Source organism: Nyctereutes procyonoides, unplaced genomic scaffold (genome assembly GCF_905146905.1).
Source record: "Nyctereutes procyonoides isolate TBG_1078 unplaced genomic scaffold, NYPRO_anot_genome, whole genome shotgun sequence".
Lineage (NCBI taxonomy): Eukaryota > Metazoa > Chordata > Mammalia > Carnivora > Canidae > Nyctereutes > Nyctereutes procyonoides.
This window is the reverse complement of record NW_026575141.1, coordinates 20893618-20919864: the sequence shown is the minus strand read 5'-3', so window position 1 is coordinate 20919864 and position 26247 is coordinate 20893618. Positions and strand designations below refer to the sequence as shown.

Here is a 26247-nt window from a genome sequence, read left to right as displayed (position 1 = left end):
TCTGAAAGACAATTAATTGAACATTAACATAAATTTTATTTCCACTTCTCTAATTTTATGCTCAAACCATCACCTCTCCCCCTCAAAAAAAACACTCAGGAGACAAAAAAAACAAAAAAATTTAATCTTGGATCTATAGCTATTTTTCAAACTGCTAATTCCAACCCTTTAGAAGTAAATTCAATTTAGTGGGTCGTGGCCACATTTTTTTTTTCACATTTTTAAATGGAATGAAATAGGAGAAAAAAGAAAAAAGAAGATGAAGAGAAAGGGAAAGGAAGCAAAAAGATCATCAGAGACTATCACATTTGCCAAATAATGGTTTATGAACTTTTGCTTTTGGTGCTAGGTCACGATATGAAATGTATTTCTTAGTGTGAGTTGCAGGCAAACAATTTCAAAGCCACTAATTATATTGCAGTGCTCATATAACTCTGAAAAGACCAAACATTATGTACCCCCTTGCATTTTTAAAGGTAACATCTAAAAATTTCCACTGAAAATTATAATGGATGTAGTTTCTAGCACACTATGATTATTCAAATGTTGAAATAAAACTTACAACATTCTTTTACACTTATCCAATGGAATATGAACACCAGAGCATTTTAATACACACCATCAACCATTTAAAAAAACACATGAACAAGTTATTTTTTAACAGTAGGAAATATTACATTGTTCTTTTTTCTCCTTGAACTAGTATTTCCATTCCACTTCAGCTGGTCTGGAGCAGCTCAGAGATGTACTCAGAGCACAGCAGCGCAGCTTTTACAACATAACCAGATGAATACAAAGTAGTGGTGGCAATCTCATTTTGAGAGCTGTCCTTTAATGTAACACTTTTAACCTTTTCACTTGTCACCTAACTGGAAAGTGACATCATGTGCATATATAACAGCCATTAAAAACTTAAGGGAAATGATTTAATAAAACTCACTTCCCTAACATGACTAATATAGTTGCTTTTAGCAAATTGATAAGTTTTACGGGTATGATTTTTGGCCTAAACAGAATATCTAAAATACTTAGAAAGTCGGAAGATCTTAAGCTACAAATTGATAATTATATAGCACCAGGTAAAACAGGATTCTGGAAGAGCGCAAAGAACTCCAGACAACTTCACAGTGAAGATTTCACACAGAGGCCAAGTTGGGATTTTTTTCTTCGTTTTGTAGGGTTTCTTTTCTTGATCTGGTTGGGGAGTGTTTCTAGTTTATCTCCACAACTTAGTGACTTTTAACAGTTGGCTTTACTTGCCATGGAGAGCAGTACAGAGGCTTCCTCTGAAAATCTCAACTGCCAGCTATTCATTAGCTCCACTAGGAGCTGTTTGCAATCATTAGCTGTTGCTATAATAATAAAACCCCGCTATCCTGGAAGCATTACATAATCTGAAATTACTAATTTTCTGGAATTCTCTTTAGCAGAATTACTTTTCAAGCATATGACAGTCATCTTGAAAAGTCACAAGTTGGCCCAAAAAGGTTTTAGAACAGAACTTTCTTTCTCATATCTTTTTTATTTACATCATTGCATACAGACAGTCTAAGGGTAAAACTGACCTCATGCAATTTTACTCTCCTCCATTACTCTGTAAATAAACATGAACCCCAAAGTCTCTGTTAGAATCATAAGGGAGGTTTTGTGTAGTTTTATTGCTGTTGTTGTTGGATTTGGGGATTTTTGTTGTTTTTTTTTTCCCTTTTAATTAGCTACCCTATTATTTTCAGACTCAAGACTGGTATCCTGGCAGTGATAAGTACTGGCTGCTTTTTCCCCTCCCCTGTCCTTATTCATGAAAAAATAAATAAAAATAAATAAAACCAGCATAATAATGTCTCCCCTGATTCTACTAATTTAGGAAGGCAAAATCTTAGAGGAGTGAAGACAGCAGAGGAGTAGGAAGACCCTAGGCTTGCCTCCTCCCTGGAACACAGCTAGATAAAAAACATCAAGTCATCCTGAATACCCAAGCAACTGATCAGAGGGCTGAGAAAGAGTAAAAAATGCACAACTAGAGCTGAAAAACAAACAAAAAAACCAAACCACCACATCATGAAAGGTAGGAACTGCAGAGAATTGATTTGGGGAAGAGAAGAGATGTGGGTGCTGCGATAGAGAAAGAATCCTAATTGCAGAGAGAGGAGTGAGAGAGAAAGAGTGGAAGTGGGCACACAGAGAATTGCACAAGAAAAACTATTCCCCAAAACCACTGACGGGGCAAAGGAAAGAAGCAGCGTAGACTATCGCAAGTTTTTATAAAAACAGTGGAGTGCAGACTGTGAAGTTTCAGAGGCCACAAAGTGTGAAGTTTCAGAGGTCTGCAACATCACCAGGGTCATGCCTGGGTCTTAGCAATGCTCCGGTGGGTAAGGAGAACAGAGACCTAAGAGTGTGCAGGGAGGTCTGAGGATCCCCTGGGTTCACGTGGAGAGGCAGTTCCCCTGTTAGAGTACATTTAGGAGAGGGGGTGCTGTGACCTCTCTAGGGGCAAGGTACCCAGAGGGCACCACTGAGCTGCCCCATTGGCTAGCATCAGAACACAGGCACCGGCTGAAGGCAGTGAGTCTTGGTATCCTTTCTGTTATACTTTTTGCCAGAAACTCCAAGCCACTGTGTGGTTGCACACCCAATTTCTGGGACAAACCTGTGGGCAGCTATGGTGCAGCCAGACCCTCCCCCAGGGGATCAGCACGGGTCCTGCCCACTGGGATCTCTAAAATTTGTGGAGTTTGGGAACCCAGTCCATGTCTGAGGTGAAACATGGGAGAGTGCAGTGCCAGTTGGCAGGCAGAGACAGACACGGTGGACACAGAAATGACACAGGAGACACAGGAGAGGTGGCTGTGTGCTCTCCTGGGAGGGCTTCCTGAAGGGTGGCAGGTGCTAGCTCCCCATCCTAGAAGGAGAGAACAGGGCAACGCCACTTCCACCTAGCCCACCAGTGCTGAAAAACTTCAGGAAGCAAAAGGGCACCACCTAGTGGAGGCTGAAGCCGCTCACACCAGGCCCCGCCCCCTTGTGTGCTGTGCGCCCATCTCCAATAGGTCAAGATCACCTGAGAACCAGAGCAACAGGTCCAGCATCAACACCACAGGCACCAAGTGTACAGATCAGAGTGCTGCAAAGCTTCAGCTCTAGGGGAAACAGGATCTACCTTCCTTTGTATTTTTTTTATTATTTTTAATTTTAATTTTTTTTGAATTTCCTTTTTATTGTATGTATTTTTTACTTAATTTACTTGTATTTTTCATTTTCTAAATTTATTTTTTAAAATATTTTTTTGGATCCAGCTGCTTTTAACAAGCTGATCAAAACACACATAGGATCTAGCTTCCTCTTTTTTTTTTTCTTGGACATAATGACAAGATGGAAGAATTCAACCCAAAAGAAAGAACAGGAAAAAGTCACAGTGAGGAACTTAATCAATACAAATATAAGATGTCTAAACTAGAATTTATTTATTTATTTACTTATAAAAGATTTTATTTATTTATTCATGAGAGACACAGAGAGAGAGGCAGAGGGAGAAGCAGGCTCCATGCAGCGAGCCTGATGTGGAACTCAATCCCGGAACTCCAAGATCATGCCCTTGGCCAAAGACAGGCACTAAACTGCTGAGCCACCCAGGGATCCTCTAAACCAGAATTTAAAACAAGTATAAGGACACTAAGTGGGCTTGAAAAAAAGCACAGAAGACAGTAGAGAATCCCTTACTTTAGAAATAAAAGAACTAAAATCTAGTCAGGCCAAAATTAAAAATGCTATAACCCAGATATAAACGTGAATAGATGCCATGACAATGAAGATGGATGAATCAGAGGAGAGAATTAGTGATATAGAAGATAAAATTATGGAAAATAATGAAGCTGAAAAGGGAAAGAAAAGTCTACATGGATCATGAATGTAGACTTACGGAACTCAGTGACTCCTTAAAACATAATAACATTCATATTGTAGAAGTTCCAGAAGATGAGAAAAAGGGGCAGAAGGTTTATCTGAGCAATTTATAGCTGAAAACTTCCCTACTCTGGGGAAGGAAACAGACACTGAAATCTAGTAAGCAAAGACAACTCCCATTAAATTCAACAAAAGCCAACAATCACCAAGAAGAATCATAGTCAAATTCACAAAATATACTGAAAAGGAAAGAATCCTAAAATCAGGAGGACAAAAAAAGTCCTTAATGTACAAGGTAAGATAGATAAGTTCACAGCAGATCTGTCCACAGAAACTTGACAGACCAGAAGACCGTGGCAGCACATATAGTTAATGTGCTGAATGGGAAAAATATCCAGCCAAGAATACTTTATCTACCAAGGCTGTCATTCACAATAGGAGGAGAGATAAAGAGAGATAAAGGCATTCATAACCACTAAACCATCCCTGCAAGAAATATTAAATGAGACTATGAGTGGAAAAAAGACGACCAAAAGCAACAAAGACTAGAGAGGAACAGACAACACTAGCAGAAAAACAAACTTTACAAGTAATATAACAGTACTAAATTCATATCTTTCAATAATCACTCTGAATGTAAATGAACTAAATGCTCTAATCAAAAGACAGAGGGTATCAGAATGGATAAAAAAAAAACAAGATCCAAGGCAGCCCGGGTGACTCAGTGGTTTACCGCTGCCTTCAGCCCAGGGCATAATCCTGGAGACGCGGGATCGAGTCCCACATTGGGTTCCCTGCATGGAGCCCGCTTCTCCCTCTGCCTGTGTCTCTGCCTCTCTCTCTGTGTGTCTCTTATGAGTAAATAAATAAATTCTTAAAAAAAAATCCATCTATATGCTGCCTACAAGAGATTCATTTAGACCTAAACACACCTTCAGATTGAAAGTGAGATGGAGAATCATTTATCATGCTAACAGACATCAAAAGAAAGCCAGAGTAGCCATACTTATCAGACAAACTAGATTTTCTTTATTTTAATTATTTGTGTGTGTGAGAGACAGAGAAAAGAAGAGATGGGGGAGGGGCAAATGAGAGGGAAAAAATCTTAAGGAGACTGTGTTGAGTGTAGAGCCTGATGTAAGGCTGGATCTCATGATCCTGAGATTATAACCTGAGATGAAATCAAGTGTCCAGTGCTTAACCAACTGAGCTACTCAGAAGCCCCCAAACTAATTTTCAAACCAAAGACTATAACAAGAGATGAAGAAGGCCACTATTATTAAGATCTAACAACTGTAATTATCCATGCCGCCAACTTGGAAGCACCCAAATGTATGAAACAATTAATAAAAAACATAAAGAAACTCATTTATAATAATATAATAATAGTAGGAGACTTTAACAGTTAAAACCATGGACAGATCATCTAAGCAGAAAATCAACAAGGAAACAATAGCTCTGAATGACACACTGGGGCAGATGGACTTAACAGATATATTCAGAACATTTCATCGTAAAGCAGCAGAATACACATTCTCCAAATACACATTCTCTTGAGTGCACATGAAACATTCTCCAAAAAAGAATACATACTGGGTCACAAATCAGCCCTCAAAAAGTACAGATAGACTGAGATCATACCAGCCATATTTTCAGACCATGATGCTATGAAACTTGAAGTCAACCACAAGAAAAAATTTGTAAACACCACAAACACATGGAAGTTACAGAACATCCTACTAAAGAATGAATGGGTTAACCAGAAAATTAAAGAAGAAATTAAAAAGTACATGGAAGTAAATAAAAATGAAAACCTGAGAGTCAAAAACCTTTGGGATACAGCAAAAATAGTCCTAAAATGGAAGAGTATTGCAATACAGGCCTACCTCAAGAAGCAAGAAAAGTCTCAAATACACAACCTAATCCTACACCTAATTGAGGTAGAAAAGAAACAGCAAATGAAGTCTAAAGTCAGCAGAAGAAGGGAAATAAGATTAGAGCAGAAATAAACAATATAGAAACAACAATAACAAAAAACCCAGTAGAACAGATCAAGGAACCTAAAAGCGGATTCTTTGAAAGAATCAATAATCTTGATAAACCTCTAGCTAGACTTGTCAAAAAGAAAAGAGAAAGGACCCAAATAAATAAAATCACAAATGAAAGACAGCAGTCACAACCCACACCACAGAAATACAAACATGTATAATAGAATATTGTGAAAAATTATATGCCAACAAACTGGGCAACCTGGAAGAAATGGATGAATTCTAGAGACATACAAACTACCAAAGCTGAAACAGGAAGAAAGAGAAAAACTATTCAGACCCATAACTAGCAAAGAAATTGAATCAATAATCAAAAATCTCCCAATAAACAAAAGTCTAGGGCCAGATGGCTTCCCAGAGGTTCTACCAAACATTTGAAGAAAAGTGAAAAGGTGCCTGGGTGGCCTCCGTCAGCAACGTATCTGCCTTCAGCTCAGGCAACGATCCCAGAGTCCTGGGATTGAGCCTTGTGTTGGGCTCCCTGGTCAGCAGGGAGTCTGCTTCTCCCTCTCCTCCCCTGCTCGTGCTCTCTCTCTCTCTCTCTTGCTATCTCTCTTTCTCAAATAAATAAATAAAATCTTTTTTAAAAAAATAAAGAAGAGTTAATACCTATTCTTCTCAAATTGAGAAGAAAAAATAAATTTCAAAAAATAGAAATGGAAGGAAAATCTCCAAACTCCTTCTACAAGGCCAGCATTAGCTTGACTCCAAAACCAAAGACCCACTAAAAAGGAGAATTACAGGCCAATATCTCTGATGAACATAGATGCAAAAATTCTCAAAAAAATACTAGCAAATCAAATCCAACAGTACATTAAAAGAACTATTCACCACGATCAAATGGGATGTGTTCCTGGGCTGCAAGGGTGGTTCAATATTCACAAATCAATCAGTGTGATACACCACATTAATAAAGAAAAGAATCCTATGATCTTCTCAATAGATGCAGAAAAAGCATCTGACAAAACATAGTATCCACTCTTGATAAAAACCCTCAACAAAGTAGGGAAAGAGTAACTAGCTCAACAACATAAAGGCCATATACAAAAGACCCAAAGCTAATATCATCCTCAATGGGGAAAAAATGGAGAGCTTTTCCTCTACAGTTGGGAACAAGACAGGGATGTCTACTTTCACCATTACTATTTAACATAGTACCAAACATCTTAGCCTCGGCAATCACACAACAAAAAGAAATAAAAGGCATTCAAGCTGGCAAGGAAGAAGTCAAACTTTCACTATTTGCAGACAATATGATACTCTATGTAGAAACCCAAGAGACTCCATCACATAATTGCTAGAACTGATACATGAATTCAGCAAACTCACAGGACATATAAATCAATGTACCGAAATCTGTTTCATTTCTATATACCAATAATAAAGAAAAAGAAAAGGAAATCAAGGTACTGATCTCATTTGCAACTGCACCAAGAACCATAAGATATACCTTGGAAATAAACCTAACCCAACAGGTAAAAGATCTCTATGCTGAAAACTATAGAACACTTATGAAAGAAATTGAAGAGAATACAAAGAAATAGGAAAACATTCCATAATTATGGATTAGAAGAAAAAACATTTTTAAAATGTCTATACTACCCCCAAGCAATCTACACATTTAATGCAATCCCCATCAAAATACCACCAGCATTTTTCACAGAGCTAAAACAAATCCTAACACTTGTACAGAACCATAAAAGACCCTGAAGAGTCAAAGCAACACTGAAAAAGAAAAACAAAGCTGGAGGCATCACAATTCTGGACTTTAATCCATATTAAAAGCTGTAATCATCAAGACATTATGGTACTGGCACAAAAATAGACACAGAGATCAATGGAACAGAAGAGAAAAATGCCGAAATGGACCCACAACTAACTATAAGGTCAACTAATCTTCAGCAATGCAGGAAATAATATTCAATGGAAAGAAATGTCTCTTCAAAAAACGGTGTTGGCAAAACTGAACAGCAACACACAGAAGAATGAAACTGGGCCACTTTCTTACAGCATACACCAAAATAAATTCAAAATGGATGAAAGCCCAAAATGTGAGACAGGAAACCATCAAAAATCCTAGAGGTGAACACAAGCAGAAACCTCTTTGACCTTGGTCATAGTAACTTCTTATTAGATATGTCACCAGAGGGAGTAGAAACAAAAGCAAAAATGAACTATTGGGACTTCATCAAGATAAAAACCTTTTGCACAGTGAAGGAAACAATCAAAACTAAAAGGCAGTCTATGGAATGGGAGAAGATATCTACAAACGACATATCTGATAAAGGGTTAGTATCCAAAATCTACAAAGAACTTAACAAACTCAACACCCAAAGAACAAATAATCCAGTTCATAGGCAGAAGACATGGGTACACATCCAGATGGTTAAAAGACACATGAAAAGATGCTCAATATCATTCATCATCAGGGAAATACAAATCAAAACCACAATGAGATACCATCTCATACCTGTCACGATGGCTAAAACTAACAACACAGGAAACAAAAGGTATTAGCCAGGGCGTGGGGAAAGGTGAACCCTCTTGCACTGTTGGTAGGAATGCAAACTGTAGCCATTCTGGAAAAAGTATGGAGGTTCCTCAAAAAGTTAAAAATAGAACGACCCAAGTATTCAGCAATTACAGTATTAGGTATTTACCCAAGAATACAAAAATACAAATTCAAAGGGGTACATGCACCCTGATGTTCACAGCAGTAACTATGGAAAAAGCCCAAACCACTGACTGATGAATGGATAAAGATGTGAGATGATAGATGATAGATAGATAGATAGATAGAGTGGAATATTACCCAGCCATCAAAAAGAATGAAATCTTGCATTTGCAATGATGTGGATAGAGCTAGAAGGTATAATGCTAAGTGAAATAAATCAGAGAAAAACAAATACCATGTGATTTTACTCATATGTGCAATTTAAGAAACAAAACAGATGAACATATGGGAGGGGAAAAAAGGAGAAAGGGAAACAAATCATAATAGACTCTTAAGATAGAGAATAAACTGAGGGTTAATGGAGGGAGATGGATAGGAGACGGTCTAGATGGGTGATGGATATCATCATGGGTAGGTAATGCTCATCCTAACAAGGACGGCACTTATGATGAGTACTGGGTGTTGTATGTAAGTGATGAACCACTGAATTCTACTCAAGAAACCCCTACTGCATTGTATGTTAACTAACTAGAACTTAAAATTGGCAGGGGGGGGAGGGGCAGGAAGGAAGGTAAAATCTCCCATTACATTAAACCAGGGTTTCTCAGCTCTTCACTCTTAGTATTTGGCCAGATAATTCTTCACTATAACCTGCTCCTCTACAGATGGGTGTGATTACCTAATATGTGATGTACTCCAGTCAGCAGACATCTTAATTTCAAGAGGTTTTATTTTTTTAATTCCCTCTTTAATGTGGTGACATGTGAAAACTATATATTTATTTTTTTCTAAAGAAAGATGCTAAGTAGTATGGGAAGATACAGAAATTTAGAAGATAAAGGTGCTGCCTTTCAAGAGCTTAAACAAATTTCACTTAGAATTTCTATCATTTGGATCTTATTCACTGACCAAGAACTTAATTTTGAGTCAAGTTTTACCCTGACTCTTCTAATGTAATGATACAATAATAAATTTTTATGTTTGAGAAGAGCTACCACATAATTCTATATAACTGCCACCAAAAAAAAAAAGCCATTCAAGAATTTTTTTAATGATTTTTTTAAATTAAACTGTACCCCCGACACTGGACTCGAATTCACAACCCCAAGATCAAGAGTCACATGCTGTACCAACTGCGCCAGCCAGGTGTCCCAAAACTACTTAAGTTTTGCTTTAAATAACACAGATTCCTAGTAACACAATACGAATTTCTAACCACTATACTCAACGTTGCTACTGTGAAATGAAAAACATTCTGAAAAAGACTTCAGACAACTCTATCAAAAAGCATCTCTTGGGATACCTGGGTGGCTCAGTGGTTGAGCTTTTGCCTTTGGCCCAGGGTATGATCCTGGGATCTAGTCCCATATCAAGCTTCCTGCATGGAGCCTGCTTCTCCCTGCCTGTGTCTCTGCCTCTCTCTCTCTGTTTCTCTCATGAATATATAAATAAAATCTTTTTTTTTTAAAGCATCTTTTCACAAAAAAATAGCCTGGGGCATATTTAAATAATGTTCTATGGGAGAATTCTGTCTTAAGGGAGAATGGTGTAAAGTCATACCTCTTTACAACTCTCTACAGCACAGGGAAACCTAGAATGAATAAAAAATATATTAAAATAATAATAATAAAATTTTCAGGGCAGGTTTTCAAATTGCTCTATCTGCTCACTTAAATATATTTAACACACAACAGGAGCCAACACATTCAACTTCCAAAAGGACTCACTCCCAAAATTGCCTGTAAAAGTCTGTCATTTTCTTTTCTTTTCTTCTCTTTTTTTAACTTATAAACAGTAGATTTATATTTCATAATTCTGGAGGCTGGGAAGTTCATGATCAAGATACCAGCAGATTCACTGTCTGGCAAGAACTTGCTGCCTGGTGCATACAGGGCGGTCCTCTCCCTGTCCCCTCACAAAAAAGAAGAGGTCCTTTGACTTGCAAAACAACCAAAAATATCATCACAAGTCTTTACTTCATCTCTAAATAAAAGCAAACTGTTATGGGGTGCCTGGCTGGCTCCATCCATAGAGCATATGACTCTTGATCTTAGCATCATGAGTTCAAGCCACATGATGGACCTGGAGCCTACTTAAAAAACTAAATAAATAAATAAATTGCTAAAATTCAGTTGCTTCTTCAACTGCTCACTTTTTAATTCATTCAACCAAGATGTTCTGAAGGCCAAATACCAGACAGGCATGGTGCTAAACCCTAGAGGGAAAAAAAAGACAAGGCACTTTCTCCAAAAGAAGAAGTACCCAGTCTAGTTGCTGCATCTTGACCTGCTTCTCTATCACCTCTCCCATGCCAGTGGGAACAAAGCATGGGTGCTGAGTCCTGTGTAAAACTGGCACTAGCACTGTTAAGTGCCTAACAAGTTGCTAATAGTCTAGTCATGAAGTACTGCTATCTGTCTTAAGACTTGCTTCAGACTTCTGAGAAAACAAGAAAGCTGGCTGTTTTACCTCCTTCCTGTTTTCATCAAAATGCACAAAAAGAAACATAAGATAAAAACTGGCATTAGCTCTGTCAACCATATGTCAAAGTCTGACTCAAATTTCCATGAATCACACAATCAAAGGGGACTGACCAAGAAGTCCAACTGACCCAGAATTCATTACTATGCTTCCTAACACATTTTATATCTTTTGAAATCCTATCTAATGAATGCACATTCTAAACCAGCTTATATTTGTTTTTGATTGTGTGAAAGGATGATGAGTATTTGTGGTAATGTCTTAAATATAAATATGCCTTTTTTTAATGTATGCCCAAGCCAACAAAAGACTAAAGAAATCCTATACAAGCCAGAAAGGATATAAACCTACAAATCCACAGGAGTATATGCAAGTCCTAAAGCTACTATTTACCCAGTGGCCACTGCTGATTTCTGATGGCAAAAGTCTGGGTTTTAATGACCCATGCTCCACAGGGACAAGGACAACCTCTGGGGCCCAAACACCTAGGGAAGTAGGAAACACAAATCTGTGAAGAAACAAACTCTCAAACTAAATCTCAAGGAATTCACCAAAAACTTTCAAGAAACATGAGCTCATAATCAAAAATTACAATACAAATGAAGAAACAAGTCACAGCAAGGAAAAGTCAACAGAAGCCAAAACCCTACAGAATGAGACCCATAAAGACCTTGGGTAGCAAAACTAAATTATCAACAGATTTATCATATATTCTGTAATATTTGAAGAAATAAAAGGAAACCTGAAACAATGACAAAAGAATATCAATAAGAACTACTAAGATTTGTAAAAAGAACCAAACAGGAAAGGAAAGAAAGAAAGCAAGAAATTAGGGCATTTAGATAGAGCAAATGACTCACAACTGCATAAGGAATTAGTAAACTGGAAGATATGAAAGATATTATCCAGAATTCAACACAAAGAATCAAAACCAATGAATCCTAAAACAGAGGTCAACAGCACATGAGAACATACTTCTTACTTCTGAGTTCCAGAAAGATCTAGATTATAGGAGAGAGGCAGTATTCAAAGCAATGATGGTTAAAAACATCCCAGTACTGATAAAGACAAAAATTATCAGATTCCTGAAGCACAATATACCAACCAGCAAACTAAATGAGAGAAACCCATATCAGGGTACATTACACAGTAAAATTGCAGAACACCAAAAACAAGCTAAGGATCACACCAAAGACAAACTGAGGATCAAGCAGATAAAGAGACATGACAGCTTACAACATAGTCACAGTTCTAAGGAAAAGTGTTATAAGGGTAAAACAATACAAAAGTAGTTTTGAAAGAAAGTAACTGTTTGCTTAGAACTCTATTCCACAGAAAGAAGAGGCAAACTTATCTTTTGAGAACAATGATAAAATAAACATATTCAGAAAAACGGGACCAATAAAGTTTATTACCAAAGATTCAAAAAGAGAAATAATACCAGAAAAAAGGGTGAAACGTAAAACTAAGTTATAAATGATAAATATGTGAATAATTCCAAGTAACAGCAACTGCATAAAGCAATAATGATGCCAAGTTTGTGGAGTTATAAGAAATCAAGACAGAACTAAAACTCTAGACAGCAGCATAAAAATAGGAAGGGGTGAGACACCTGGATGGCTCAGCAGTTGAGCGTCTGCCTTCACCTCAGGGAGTGATCCCAGGGTCCAGGATCGAGTCTTACATTGGGCTCTTTGTGGGGAGCCTGTTTCTCCCTCTGCCTGTGTCTCTACCTCTCTGTCTCTCGTGAATAAATAAATAAATCTTTTTTAAAAAATAGGAAGGGGTGCTTGGGTGGCTCAGTCGGTTGAAGCGTCTGACTCTTGATTTTGCCTCAGGTCATGATCTTGGGGTCATGAGGTCAAGCCCCAAGTGGAGCTCCAGACTCAGCACAGAGACTGCTTCAGTTTTTCTCTCCCTCACTCTCCGCTCCTCTCCCTGCTCTCATTCTCTCCCTTAAAATAAATACAGAAATATTTTTTTTAAATAGGGAAAAAGGTAAATGGAGATATAGGTTCTTTGCTTGACACAGAGTAAAGTAACTTAAGACTTTAATAGACATATTAAAAGATGACCATAAAAATTGTAAAAGCAATACACAACATTTGAACTAATACAAAGGAATAAAATGGAATTAAGGAAAAAAAATTAAAAAGGCAAGTTAAAAGAAAGCAAAGGACAAGAAAAAACAGACAACAGGAAAAGCAGAACACACAAGATGCACAAAATGATTATAGAAACAAATCCAAAAATATCAGTAGCCACAATCAATGTAAATAGATGAAAGAAAAACTAAACCTCCAGCTATATGCACTGTTTACAAGGGACACATCTAAAACAGGAAGACATAGAAAAGTTGAAAGCTTTCAGGTCAACACACACCAAAATACAAGCACCCTATACAGTATGAATATTTTACACGAGAAGATATAACAGAAAAGTGGCAATGCACTCGTGATCTGCCAAACACCAGTGTTGCCACAGAAAAGAATCCAGCCCCACACCTTTGGGCACTTCTGTCACAATGGACACCTCCTAGTGAAGGCAGTGCCTTGTTAAGGGAAGGGAACCACTGGGCCGCACAGGCTGCTATCGGCCTATTCTTCCCTAAAGCTGAGACCTGCCAAGTCAGCTTTCTGATAGGCCACAGGAGAGAGAAAGAAATGAGCATCCACACCCTGTCTCCCCCTGGTGAAGCACAGGATGGAAAAAAAGACACAAATTCTAACCAAAAGCTGTGTCTATAGAAGTACCTGACAAAATTAAAGTCAAGCTGAAAAGCAAGCTTTGAGATAGTCGTTACTTCATCTCATCATTTTACTTCAAAATCCCTACCGTGTATGTGTCGAATAATAAATCTTCCAAAATAGATTATACAAATCGTCAGAATAAGGCAAGAGAAGCAAAAGCAAAATGAACTATTGGGACTTCATCAAGATAAGAAGCTTCTGCACAGCAAAAAAAACAGTCAACAAAACTAAAAGACAACCTACAGAATGGGAGAAGATATTTGCAAATGACGTATCAGATAAAGGGCTAGTTTCCAAGATTTATAAAGAACTTCTTAAACTCAACACCAAAGAAACAAACAATCCAATCATGAAATGGGCAAAAGACATGAAGAGAAACCTCACAGAGGAAGACATAGACATGGCCAACAAGCACATGAGAAAATGCTCTGCATCACTTGCCATCAGGGAAATACAAATCAAAACCACAATGAGATACCACCTCCCACCAGTGAGAATGGGGAAAATTAACAAGGCAGGAAACCACAAATGTTGGAGAGGATGTGGAGAAAAGGGAACACTCTTGCACTGTTGGTGGGAATGTGAACTGGTGCAGCCACTCTGGAAAACTGTGGGCAGGTTCCTCAAAGAGTTAAAAATAGACCTGCCCTATGACCCAGCAATTGCACTGTTAGGGATTTACCCCAAAGATTCAGATGCAATGAAACGCCAGGACACCTGCACCCCGATGTTTCTAGCAGCCATGTCCACAATAGCCAAACTGTGGAAGGAGCCTCGGTGTCCATCGAAAGATGAATGGATAAAGAAGATGTGGTTTATGTATACAATGGAATATTACTCAGCCATTAGAAACGACAAATACTCACCACTTGCATCAACATGGAGGGACCTGGAGGGTATTATGCTGAGTGAAGTAAGTCAATCGGAAAAGGACAAACATTATATGGTCTCATTCACTTGGGGAATATAAAAATTAGTGAAAGGGAATAAAGGGAAAGGGGAGAAAATGAGTGAAAATATCAGTGAGGGTGACAAAACATGAGACACCTAACTCTGGGAAATGAACAAGGCGTACTGGAAGGGCAAGTAGGCAGGGGGTTGGGGTGACTGGGTGATGGGCACTGAGGGGGGCACTTGGCAGGATGAGCACTGGGTATTATGTTATATGTTGGCAAATTGAACTCCAATAAAAAAATTTTTTAAATCATCAGAATCAAGGAGAAACTGCCACTGCTACTATCTGTAAGATACTTTTATTTATTTTCTTAAATATTTTATTTATTTATTCATGATAGAGAGACAGAGAGAGGCAGAGACACAGGCAGAGGGAGAAGCAGGCTCCATGCCGGGACGTGGGGCTCGATCCCGGGATCGCGCCCTGAGCCAAAGGCAGGCGCCAAACCACTGAGCCACCTAGGGATCCCCTGTAAGATACTTTTAATACAATTATCTCAATTTTTGAAACATTAGCTAGACAAAAGGTAGATGAAATAGTTGAATACTGCAATTAACTGGGCAGCCCCGGTGGCGCAGCGGTTTAGCGCTGCCTGCAGCCCGGGGTGTGTTCCTGGAGACCCGGCATCGAGTCCCACGTCGGGCTCCCTGCATGGAGCCTGCTTCTCCCTCTGCCTGTGTCTCTGCCTCTCTCTCTGTGTGTCTCTATAAATAAATAAAATTAAAAAAAAAAAAAGAATACTGCAATTAACAAGCTTGATCCAACAACTGGAAAATACCATTTTTTTAAGCATATGTGAAACATTTACAAAACATGTGCTTGATAAGCCTTAAAGCAAATCTCATATACGTTTAAAGCACTAGTATCAGAACACTTCATTTGATTATAATGCAATTATGTTAAAAATTAACAACACAATAAAATTTAATAAATAAAACCTCTACATTTGGAAATAAAAACCCATGAGTCAAAAAAAGAAATATGTTGGAAACTCGAAAATATTTAGAACTTGATAGGACGAAAACTTGTGGGATATGCCTAAAGCAATAGGTAGAGACCCAGAATGTTTTATTTTTTAATTTTTTATTTTTTTAAGATGTTATTTATTTATTCATGAGAGACACACACAGAGAGAGAAAGAGACAGACAGAGACACAGGCAGAGGGAGAAGCAGACTCCATGCAGGGAGCCCGATATGGGACTCCATCCTGGGTCTCCAGGATTATAACCTGGGCTGAAGGCAGTGCTAAACCGCTAAGCTACCCAGGCTGTTCCCCAGAATGTTTTAAACATGAATTCTAACAGTCAATGAACAGATAATTCCAGCTTCACAAAAAATCCTGGAGAATACAGGAAACTCCACAACTCATTTCATGAGGCCATGTATATCCTTGTATATCCTTACTAATACAAGGACTATACAAGAAAGAAAAATTACTCACTCATGTATATGGATACAAATATCCTGAACAAAACAATAGCAAGCCAAATCCAGAAATACATAATAAATGAAAATATAACCAACTTGTGTTTCTTCTGGGAATGCAAGAGTGGGTTAATACTGGAAAATATATTCATTTCAATCATCTCAATTATGGAAAAAAAATAGCTCTGATCAAACATCCACAGCCACTCAATTAAAACTCTTATCAAAGCAGGAATAGAAGGGAAAGTCTTTAACCTAATAAGTAGAACTTCAAGTTGTGGGAACTCTCAGAAAGGCTCCTTAAAGGGAGATGTGTCCCTTTGGCCTGCCCACTTCTCCACTGCCTGGGAAGGAGACAAGATGGCTGGTGCTCAGCACCTCTCCTGGCCTATGAAGTGAGCTTAAGAATGGAGCCAGATATTGAGAATCATAGACGAGAAAGACAAAAGGAACCTGGGTCCCTGATGTCTTAGAGGCATTACCACACAGCTGTATGCTGAGTTGCATGCCTCTGGACTTTTTTAACATGTGAAACTAAGACTTTGTGTATTTAAGATATTTTAACTTATACAGTCAAGCACCATCTTACCTGAAACACTACTTGTATGCAAATGGTACTAGAAGCTCTAAACTGGGTAAAGGAAAAATAATAATAATATGCAAGAGTGGTTAAGAAATAAATCTATAATTATTCACATATGACTAGAAAACCTAAAGAATCCTATACTATATTACTAGAAATAAAAATTTAGCAGGATGGCCAGAAAGAAGGTCAAATGCACTTCTGTGTACCTGCAACAATCAGTTAAAATCTTTACCTTAAAAAAAAAAAAAAAAAAAAATATATATATATATATATATATATACCATTTATATTAGCAACAACAGCAAGGTAGCTAGGAATAAATCTAATCTAAAAGTCAAAAATTTTGTATTGAAAATTTTTGGAAGGATGTTAATTAGGTCAAGAAGAGTAAGAGTGGTTGTTAAGATGTTACTTCTGAAATCAATCCAAAGATTTGATGCAACTATGATCAAATCTCAACATGGTTTTTCATTGACCTCAATAAGCTAAATTTATAGATAGTCACAAAGAGGCAAGAATAACAAAGTCACTCCTGAAGAACACAGCAAGACAAAAAATTTGCCCCCCAGACATCAAAAATGATCATAAGACTACAGTACTGAAGAGAGTGGTCCTGGTGCAGGGACAAATAGACCGATGGAACAGAACTGGGGCTGAGGAGCACACAGAGATGAAAACTTAGGTGATGCCAAAGGTTGGTTGCAAATGGTGATGTAATCAATAAATAATGCTGGGACAACGGAAATGAAAAAAAAAAACCAAAAGAAATTGGATACCTACCTGACAACATGCATAAAAATGCAATTCTAAATGATGGAGTATTTTTTAAAAAGGAAAGGCAAAACTACAGTTTTAAATATATAATGTCGGGATGCCTGGGTGGCTCAGTGGTTGGGCGTCTGCCTTTGGCTCAGGTTGTGATCCCGAGGTCCCGGGATCGAGTCCCGCATCTGGCTTCCGCATGGAGCCTGCTTCTCCCTCTCTGCCTATGTCTCTGCCTCTTTCTCTCTGTGTCTCTCATCAATAAATAAAATATTTAAAGAATAATAATAAATAAATATATATAATGTATTTAATATGAAAACATTCCTAATTTTTTTAAGATTTTATTTATTTATTCATGAGAATGACAAAGAGAAAGAGGCAGAGACACAAGCAGAGGGAGAAGCAGGCTCCATGCAGGGAGCCTGATGTGGGACTTGATCCTGGGACTCCAGGATCACTGCCTGAGCCGAAGGCAGGCATTCAACCGCTGAGCCACCCAGGAGTTCCTATTCTTAGATTTTTTAAATGGACTTTTTCAACTATATTAAACAAAAGGGAAAAGCATTTTAACTATATTTAAAGAACTCTTTCCAATGAAAGAAAGGAAAAAAAAAAAGACAGAAAAAAACCCCAATAACAACAAAATGACAAACACAACTAGCCATTAAATATTTGAAAAGTTGTTCAATTTTTTTTTTAAAGATTTTATTTCTTTATTCATGAGACACACAGAAAGAGAGGCAGAGACACAGGCAGAGGGAAAAGTAGGCTCCCTGACAGGAGCCCAATGTGGGACTTGATCCCAGGCCTCTAGGATCATGACCTGAGCCCAAGCCAGATGGTCAACCACTGAGCCACCCAGGTGCCCCTGTTAAATCTTTTAGTAATCAGGGAAAGCAAATTAAGACCACAATATGAAACCACTTTACATCCATCAGATCAGGGGTAAAAAAAACTTTTAAGAGTTGCCAAAAATATGGATCAACTGAAATTCTCCTATACTTCTGATAAAAGAATACATTGGTACAACTATTTCTAGCACAGTACAGTTGACCTTGAACAATGGGTGGTTGGTATATGCATCCCATCCACCCCAACGGTTGAAAATCCACATATAATTCTGGACTCTCCCCAAAACTTAACTACTAATAATCTATTAAAAGGAAGCCTTACCAGAAGCCATAAACAATTGATTAATGTATACTTTGTATGTTATACATATTATATGCTGTATTCTTACAATATGTAAGCCAGAAAAAAAGAAAATATTAAGAAAATCATGAGAAAATATATCTACAGTACTGTACTATATTTATTGAAGAAATTTGCATAGAAGTAGACCCATGCAGTTCAAACCTGTTGTTCAAAGGTTAACTGTATTTGATTTTACTAGTATAGCTGAAGATGCACACCCTAACTTCCAGCAATTCTACTAATATACCTTTGCACAACTGCTCCAACTAATAGGTACAAGAACATTCACAGCAACAGAAAAGAACTGTAAACAAGCAAAATGTCAGCCAATAACAGAGCAAAATAGCTGAATGAAAACAATGAACTCTACCCACATATGCCAACATGGATTAATCTCAAAACAAACAAAAGAAACAAGTCAGAGGATATATATGGTATGATTCCATTTATATAAAGGTCAAACCCAGCAAAATGAAACGTACCATTTAAGAATACGGAGATGTGTGATAAAACTATATAGAAAAGCCTAGGGTGCTTAGCAAAAAAGTCAAGATAGTGTTTATTTGTGGTTCCTCTAGAGGATGATTTAACTGAAGAACTGCAAACTACTAACTGGCTAAGTTACATTTCTCTCTCTCTTTTTTTTAAGATTTTATTTGTTTATGCATGAGAGACATAGAGAGAGAGAGGCAGAGACACAGGCAGAGGGAGAAGCAGGCTCCATGCAGGGAGCCCGACGTGGGACTCGATCCTGGGTCTCCAGGATCGCGCCCTGGGCCAAAGGCAGGCGCCAAACCGCTGCGCCACTAGGGCTGCCCGTAAGTTACATTTCTTAAGATGAATGAGGGATCCATGTGAGTTCATCTAATTTCTCTGGAAAGGATACATAATACCTATATATACTCGTCTATGTGCATTATGTATTGCATAATACATTTTAAATTACTCATGGGCAGCCCCGGTGGCTCAGCGGTTAAGCGCTGCCTTCGGTCCAGGGCGCGATCCTGGAGTCTCGGATTCGAGTCCCATGTCGGGCCCCCTGCATGGAGCCTGCTCCCCTCTCTGCCTGTGTCTCTGCCCCTCTCCACCCGCCCCCCTCTGTCTCCATGAATAAATAAATAAATTTTAAAAAAATAATATAAAAAATACTCAAAAACTATCCAAAAAACGACGTTTAAAATTATCTTCTAAGTCTTCATCTTTGTTTTTCCTTTTTTTTTTTAATTTTAAGAAAAGGCCACTGGTATGTAAAAGTGATCTTTTAAGTATAATAAAATAATGACATTACCATCTGACAGGTTAAGGGCTGCTATTAAGGATATTCATGGGTACCCTCGATCTATGGTATATAATGAACATCAATTTGTTTTCCAAAGCAACTCCGAAGTGCAAAAGACGTCAAGGCTTTCCTCAAAAAAAATGCAGACTCGATTGATTTGTACAAAATACAACCATTCTTGCAATACAACAAACAACATGCACCGTACTAACGGAATCCTTTAAATCTGTTTTAGTGACCATGGAATGAAAAGACAAACATATTCAGCTAAATAAACACTGAGGGAGCCTATCATTTAATTAAGGTGCTTAGATCTCTCTCTTAAATTGCAGCATGAAGTCTCAAAAAGAGTCGTCTTTGCTTAAGGCAACTATGAGACAAAATTGGGAGAATCCTGGGAGACTCCGTCTAGTACCTAAATTCGAATAGTGACAACCTGGAGGTTTTAGGAAAATCCACACTCATTTTACAAATGAAAAGTTGTTGGTTTCCCCCCATTTTTTAATGAGCGTTCATTCTAGAAAGTTCCTGGCAAGGCGGTACCAATCCCAGCAAAAAAGTCCCCAAACCTACAAAACAAAAACAAAAACAAAAACATGAACCAGCGACAGATTCAAGAATCCCCCTCCTCCCGAATGTCCCTGGAACAGGTGATCTTCCCGGCCTCCAAGTCCTGGGGCGCGAGGTGCAACGGGGGGGAACATCACCGGGAAGTCAGGACGGGTCCGTGAACCACATGGGCAAAAACTTCGCAGGGATTTTGCAAAACGATCATGCTACCTAACCCCTTCGTTTTTTGATAGGGAAATCATATCTCAAGGAGGAGCTCACCGGTCCAGGACCTAACAATTCTTTAAAGTCGTCTCCTCTCCCAGCTCGGTGATCCTCTCCCCCCAACCACAACCCATTCCCAAAAGCTAGTTTGTTGCTAACACGGAGGAGGTCTCACGTCCTTAGGGCGGCCAGGCTGTCAGGGCTACAAAGGGTCCTAGAAATAACGAGGCCAACCCTTCTGCTAACAGGTGAGGGACAGAAGGGCAAGTGACGCAGCTTGAGCCGTTAAGTCACAGACTCTGCGGGTGAGCGGCAGGAGCCCGACAGAGGCAGTGAAGGGTCACCGGCGACCCCGCCCGCCGTCCCCAGGAGGGGCCGCCGTCAAAACACGCCCGATCCCTCGACTGCAGCACGAACCCCGCGCTCCCCACGCAGATCCGGGAAGCCGGGAAGGAGGCGGGGAACCGCGAAGAGCCGGTGCGCAGCACCGAGAAAGCCGCGGCAGGACAGGACCCGAGTCCCGCCTCTCTCTTCCGCATCCGTCGACCGAGAGGGAGAAAGGGAAACAGCGCGGTTGCGGCGCCTCCCGCGAGAAGAGCTACCTGAGGCTCGCGCCGCAGTCCCCCGCCGCCACCGCACAGGAGCCCAACACCCTGCTTCCGGGATCTCGCCGGGCGGCAGCCGCCGACCCGCCCGGTCCAAGCCCCGCCTCCGCGGCCCAGTCCGCGGAGGACCCGGGCACCTTCCGGGACGCCGCGCGTCACTAGGCAGCCGATCCCCACTTCCGGAAGCGGCCCGCCCTGCGGGGGCCGCTCCGGGGACTGCGCGATCGCGATCGCAATTTCCGCGCCTTTGATTGGTGGAGGGAGAGTGCCGGCCTCCGCCGATTGGCGCCGGCGTCCTGCGCCCCTGGTCGCCGCGTTTCCTGCCGGCCGCGGGGCTCGCGCCGCAGCCATGGTGGACATCATGGAGTTGCCCAAGTCGCGCATCAATGCCAGCATGCTCGCTCAGTTCATCGACAAGCCGGTCTGCTTCGTGGGGAGGCTGGAAAAGGTGCGCGCCGCCGCTGCCCTGGGCTCCCTGCTTTGCACCGGGGGGACGAGGGGGGCCCCGAGGCCGCGGGGCGGCAGCCTGAGGGTGGGAAGGGAGGGTGAAGGCGGACGGGCTGTGGAGCATCGCTGCGCTCCTGGGTGCTTCGTTTTACGCCAGGGGACTTCTTGCGCTCTTTTTGGGCACTGCAGCCCCATTTTGGCGCCAGCTTTAGGGCGCGGCGTCGTGACGTTTTCGGGAGCGCTGCGTTCTAAATACTAGCGCCCCCCACTCCGGCCCCTCGTTTGTAGATAACGAGAAGAAAACTAGAGACCCGACTCTACGTGTCTTAGTTCAGCCAGACGTTTCAACTGCTCTGTTCGTCACGCAGTTCTGTCTTTTCTCAGACTTCGTTTTCTCGTTCAAGTCACTTCGCCATGAACTTTCTTCGATCGTCCCTTCCAGCCCCCACAGCGGCCCGTTTTCTTATGCCGGTGTTCGATGCAGCACCTTCACCCTGCTGATGACGGGCAGGCCCGAAGCTTGGGAATCCGTGAACCGAGAAAGCTTGGGAGGGGGTGGGGGGCGGGGGGCGGGGTCTAGGGTAAACTCTTAGCAGCTCATTCCAGCCTTGATCCTGAAATAGGTGTTGCTCGACCCCGCAGGTAGGGGAAACCGGGTAGGAGTAGTGTATGGTTAACTTCTTAAGGCCACAGCTTCAAACCAGATCTGACCGCACTCTTTACAACTGTCTGTAGTAGAACCCAAGTCTTCTGACAACCAGTTCTCTTTACCTCATCATGCTTAATTTTTTTTTTTTTTAAGTAATCTCTACCCTCAAGGTAGAGCTCAAACTCACCACCCTGAGGTTAAGAGTGCCAGGCTCTAGGACCTAACCAAGCAGGAACCACCCCCACCCCACCCCCCGCAGGTGTAATTTTTAAAACACACCCTGTGGTATAATACATACTGTTTAACTCATGAGTACTGGAAGATCCCACCGTCAGGATGGATCCTCTTTAATTTGTTGTTAGCACAGGGTTGCCAGATTTATTTATTTATTTATTCATTCATTCATTCATTCATTCATGAGAGACACACAGAAAGAGCCAGAGACACAGGCAGAAGGAGAAGCAGCTCCCTGTGAGAAGCCGGCTGGGGGACTCCATCCCAGGACCCTAGGATCAGGACCTGAGCCAAAGGCAGAGGCTCAACCACTGAGCCATCCAGGGGCCCCAGGTTTTGTTCAAAAACAGTTGATTTAAAAAAAACAAAAAAACAAAAAAAACAAAACGTTGATTTGTGTGCATTGACTAAATATGTTTGGGTCAATTTGCTTCTGTCAAACTTTTAATATTTTTATTTTAATGAGATTTTTAAAGTTTGTTTTGTTTATGTGGTTGTTTTTTTTAATACTGTGTTTCTCTTTTAGATTCATCCCACTGGAAAAATGTTTATTCTTTCAGATGGAGAAGGAAAAAATGGAACCATTGAGTTGATGGAGCCCGTATGTTTAAGTATTAATTCTGTGTATCTTGTAGTTTATTCTGTATCTTGCTGATGTTTCTGATTCTTGGAGTAGATGGATAAAGGACCAGCTTATAAAACTTCTCTGCTCTAAAATTAAACTTAGCTCCTCTTCTTACATTATATATCCCTTTACATTTCTTTTTTTTTAATTTAATTTTATTTTATTTATGATAGGCACACAGTGAGAGAGAGAGAGGCAGAGACACAGGCAGAGGGGAAGCAGGCTCCATGCACCAGGAGCCCGACATGGGATTCGATCCGGGGTCTCCAGGATCGCGCCCTGGGCCAAAGGCAGGCGCTAAACCGCTGCGCCACCCAGGGATCCCTATCCCTTTACATTTCTAACCAATAATTCTTTGGGCTCCATGATTTTTTAATACATCCCTTAACTGGGTGATAATTCCTATTCCTATGAAAGACCACAAAATCACATTAAAAGAATCTTTTGTGGGATCCCTGGGTGGCTCAGTGGTTTGGCGCCTGTCTTTGACCCAGGGCGTGATCCTGGAGACCCGGGATCGAGTCCCACATTGGGCTCCCTGCATGGAGCCTGCTCCTCCCTCTGCCTGTGTCTCTGCCTCTCTCTCTGTGTGTGTGTCTCTCATGAATAAATAAATAAAATCTTTAAAAAAAAAAATCTTTTGTTTAAATCATTTTATCCTTCCTCAAGAATTTTACATTTTTAAAATTGTATTTTCTGTTTTTGTTTACATGTACCTTCAGTTATCACTTGTTCTAAGATTTTACATTTATTGTACTCAAAAAATAATTTTTTTTTTTATGAAGACAAATCTATGTGCTACTTGCTTAACATATACAGAATACAGAGATAGAAAATAGAAGTTTCCTTTCAATGGGTTCTTTTATTTTTTTTTTTTTTTAATTTTTATTTATTTATGATAGTCACAGAGAGAGAGAGAGAGGCAGAGACACAGGCAGAGTGAGAAGCAGGCTCCATGCACCGGGAGCCCGACGTGGGATTCGATCCTGGGTCCCCAGGATCACGCCCTGGGCCAAAGGCAGGTGCTAAACCGCTGCGCCACCCAGGGATCCCTTTTTTTTTTTTTTTTTTTTTTTTATTTTTTTTCAATGGGTTCTTTTAAACAAACTATTCCTTGTAGAAATGGTGGACATTCTCACTATCTTTAAGTGATTTTGTCTTCAACTAAACACTTAACTGGATCTTTGGACCTGAAGCTACTGCTAAAGGTAATAGGACTGGACATGCTGACATTAAGTACTCAAACATTTTTAGCAACTTACGGTTCGGTTTTTGCACTGATATATTTTAAGATGTTTTTGTTACATGAAATGAAAAATTAGTAAATTGTAACAATTTTCCCAGTTATCAACCAAAAATGTGACAACACCAAGTTGACAATTTGTTCTTTGTGTGTTAGCTTGATGAAGAAATCTCTGGAATCGTGGAAGTAGTTGGAAGAGTAACGGCCAAGGCAACCATTATGTGTGCATCATATGTCCAGTTTAAAGAAGATAACCATCCTTTCGGTAAATAAAGCATTGTAGTATTTAGTAGTTTCATGTAATTAGGAGGAAAACAATTTTATTTTTAGCTTGAGATGTCTTGGTCTTGAGTCTCGGTCCTACCATCTTTCAAGTTCTTTTTTTTGTTTTGTTTTAATTTATTTATTCATGAGACACACACACAGAGAGAGAGAGAGAGAGAGAGAGAGAGAGAGGTAAAGACACAGGCACAGGGAGAAGCAGGGTCCATGCAGGGAGCCCGATGTGGGACTTGATCCCAGGTCTCCAGGACCACACCCTGGGCTGAAGGCAGCGCTAAACCGCTGAGCCACCCGGGCTGTCCCCATCTTTCAATTTCTATGGAATCTTCTGAACCCAGAGGAAAATGGGAGAACATTTTCGCCCACTTTTAAGTAATGCTTGTATATGTAGGAAACTCAGTAAAGATTACTTTGTGGGAAGGGAGACTCAAAACATACTGCAAACAAAAATTTAATGGTTTTTTGTTTGTTTTAACATATGTATCAAAAGCATCAAAATATGTATCAAAAGCATCAAATAATGCAAAACACCTAAAACCAGGCAAGAGCTGCCTGGAGAATGCATATCAAAATGAATAGTTGCCCATGTCTTTTATTTTTTAGAGCCACAGATAAACATTTGATCCTTGTCTGTTTTAGAAGATAGATTGTGATAATAAGTTGATCTCTAAAAGGCAAAAAAAAGAAAAATAGGTAGAAATCTTTTAGAAAATAAATGTTACATCTTTGCTAAATGTTTGCTAAAATGTTTTTTTCAGATCTTGGCCTTTACAATGAAGCTGTGAAAATTACCCATGAGTTTCCTCAGTTTTTTCCTTTGGGGGTTGTGCAATATGATTGATCTTGATGAGCACATTGAAGACTGTCATAGTAAACCCCTGATATTTGAGGGAGATTTCTGTGATTTTTAATATTTAACTTGTTCTTTTTTATTTCATTTACCTAACCTTATGAGATACTGCAATATCCCACTTTTGATGAAACCTGTCTGTATATTGAAACTTAAGTCCTCCTAAAGAATCCCGTCTCCAGTAATATGGTCAGATCAGATGCAAGAACAAAGCAGTTGCCTTGAATTTAGTTTTCTGTTTTACTAATAAAGGCTGAAATGGTACATACTGTTGATAATTTCATTCTTATTCTTTTAGTCATGTATTCAAACACAGACCTGGAATTTCAAAGCTGTAAGGTTAGAACTTAGACCTACCAAATGAAACCCCGGGCTGACTGTAAAGAATTTCCTTGCTACTTCATAAACTACATTATGTGAATTACTTCCTTGACACTCTAAAAAAAAAAAAAAATGAATTACAAGAGGAAACAGAAT

General features: G+C 39.7%; 2 protein-coding genes across 5 annotated transcripts in view; one reads left to right on the top strand and one right to left on the bottom strand.

The window, feature by feature from the left end:
- The window catches only part of UMAD1 (UBAP1-MVB12-associated (UMA) domain containing 1), a 229489-nt gene extending 207653 nt beyond the window's left edge, over positions 1–21836 (bottom strand). For all 4 annotated transcript variants that reach the window (XM_055307336.1, XM_055307337.1, XM_055307338.1 and 1 more), the window contains exon 1: positions 21438–21836. In XM_055307336.1, the coding sequence (XP_055163311.1) occupies positions 21438–21836 (399 nt within the window). The remainder of the gene's footprint in view (positions 1–21437) is intronic.
- On the top strand, positions 21757–26034 carry RPA3 (replication protein A3). The gene is made up of 4 exons (XM_055307340.1): positions 21757–21888; positions 23297–23371; positions 24795–24903; positions 25679–26034. The coding sequence occupies exons 1-4, from the start codon at positions 21790–21792 to the stop codon at positions 25759–25761; spliced, it is 366 nt and encodes a 121-aa protein (XP_055163315.1). The 5' UTR covers positions 21757–21789; the 3' UTR covers positions 25762–26034.
- Positions 26035–26247: the final 213 nt, after the last annotated feature.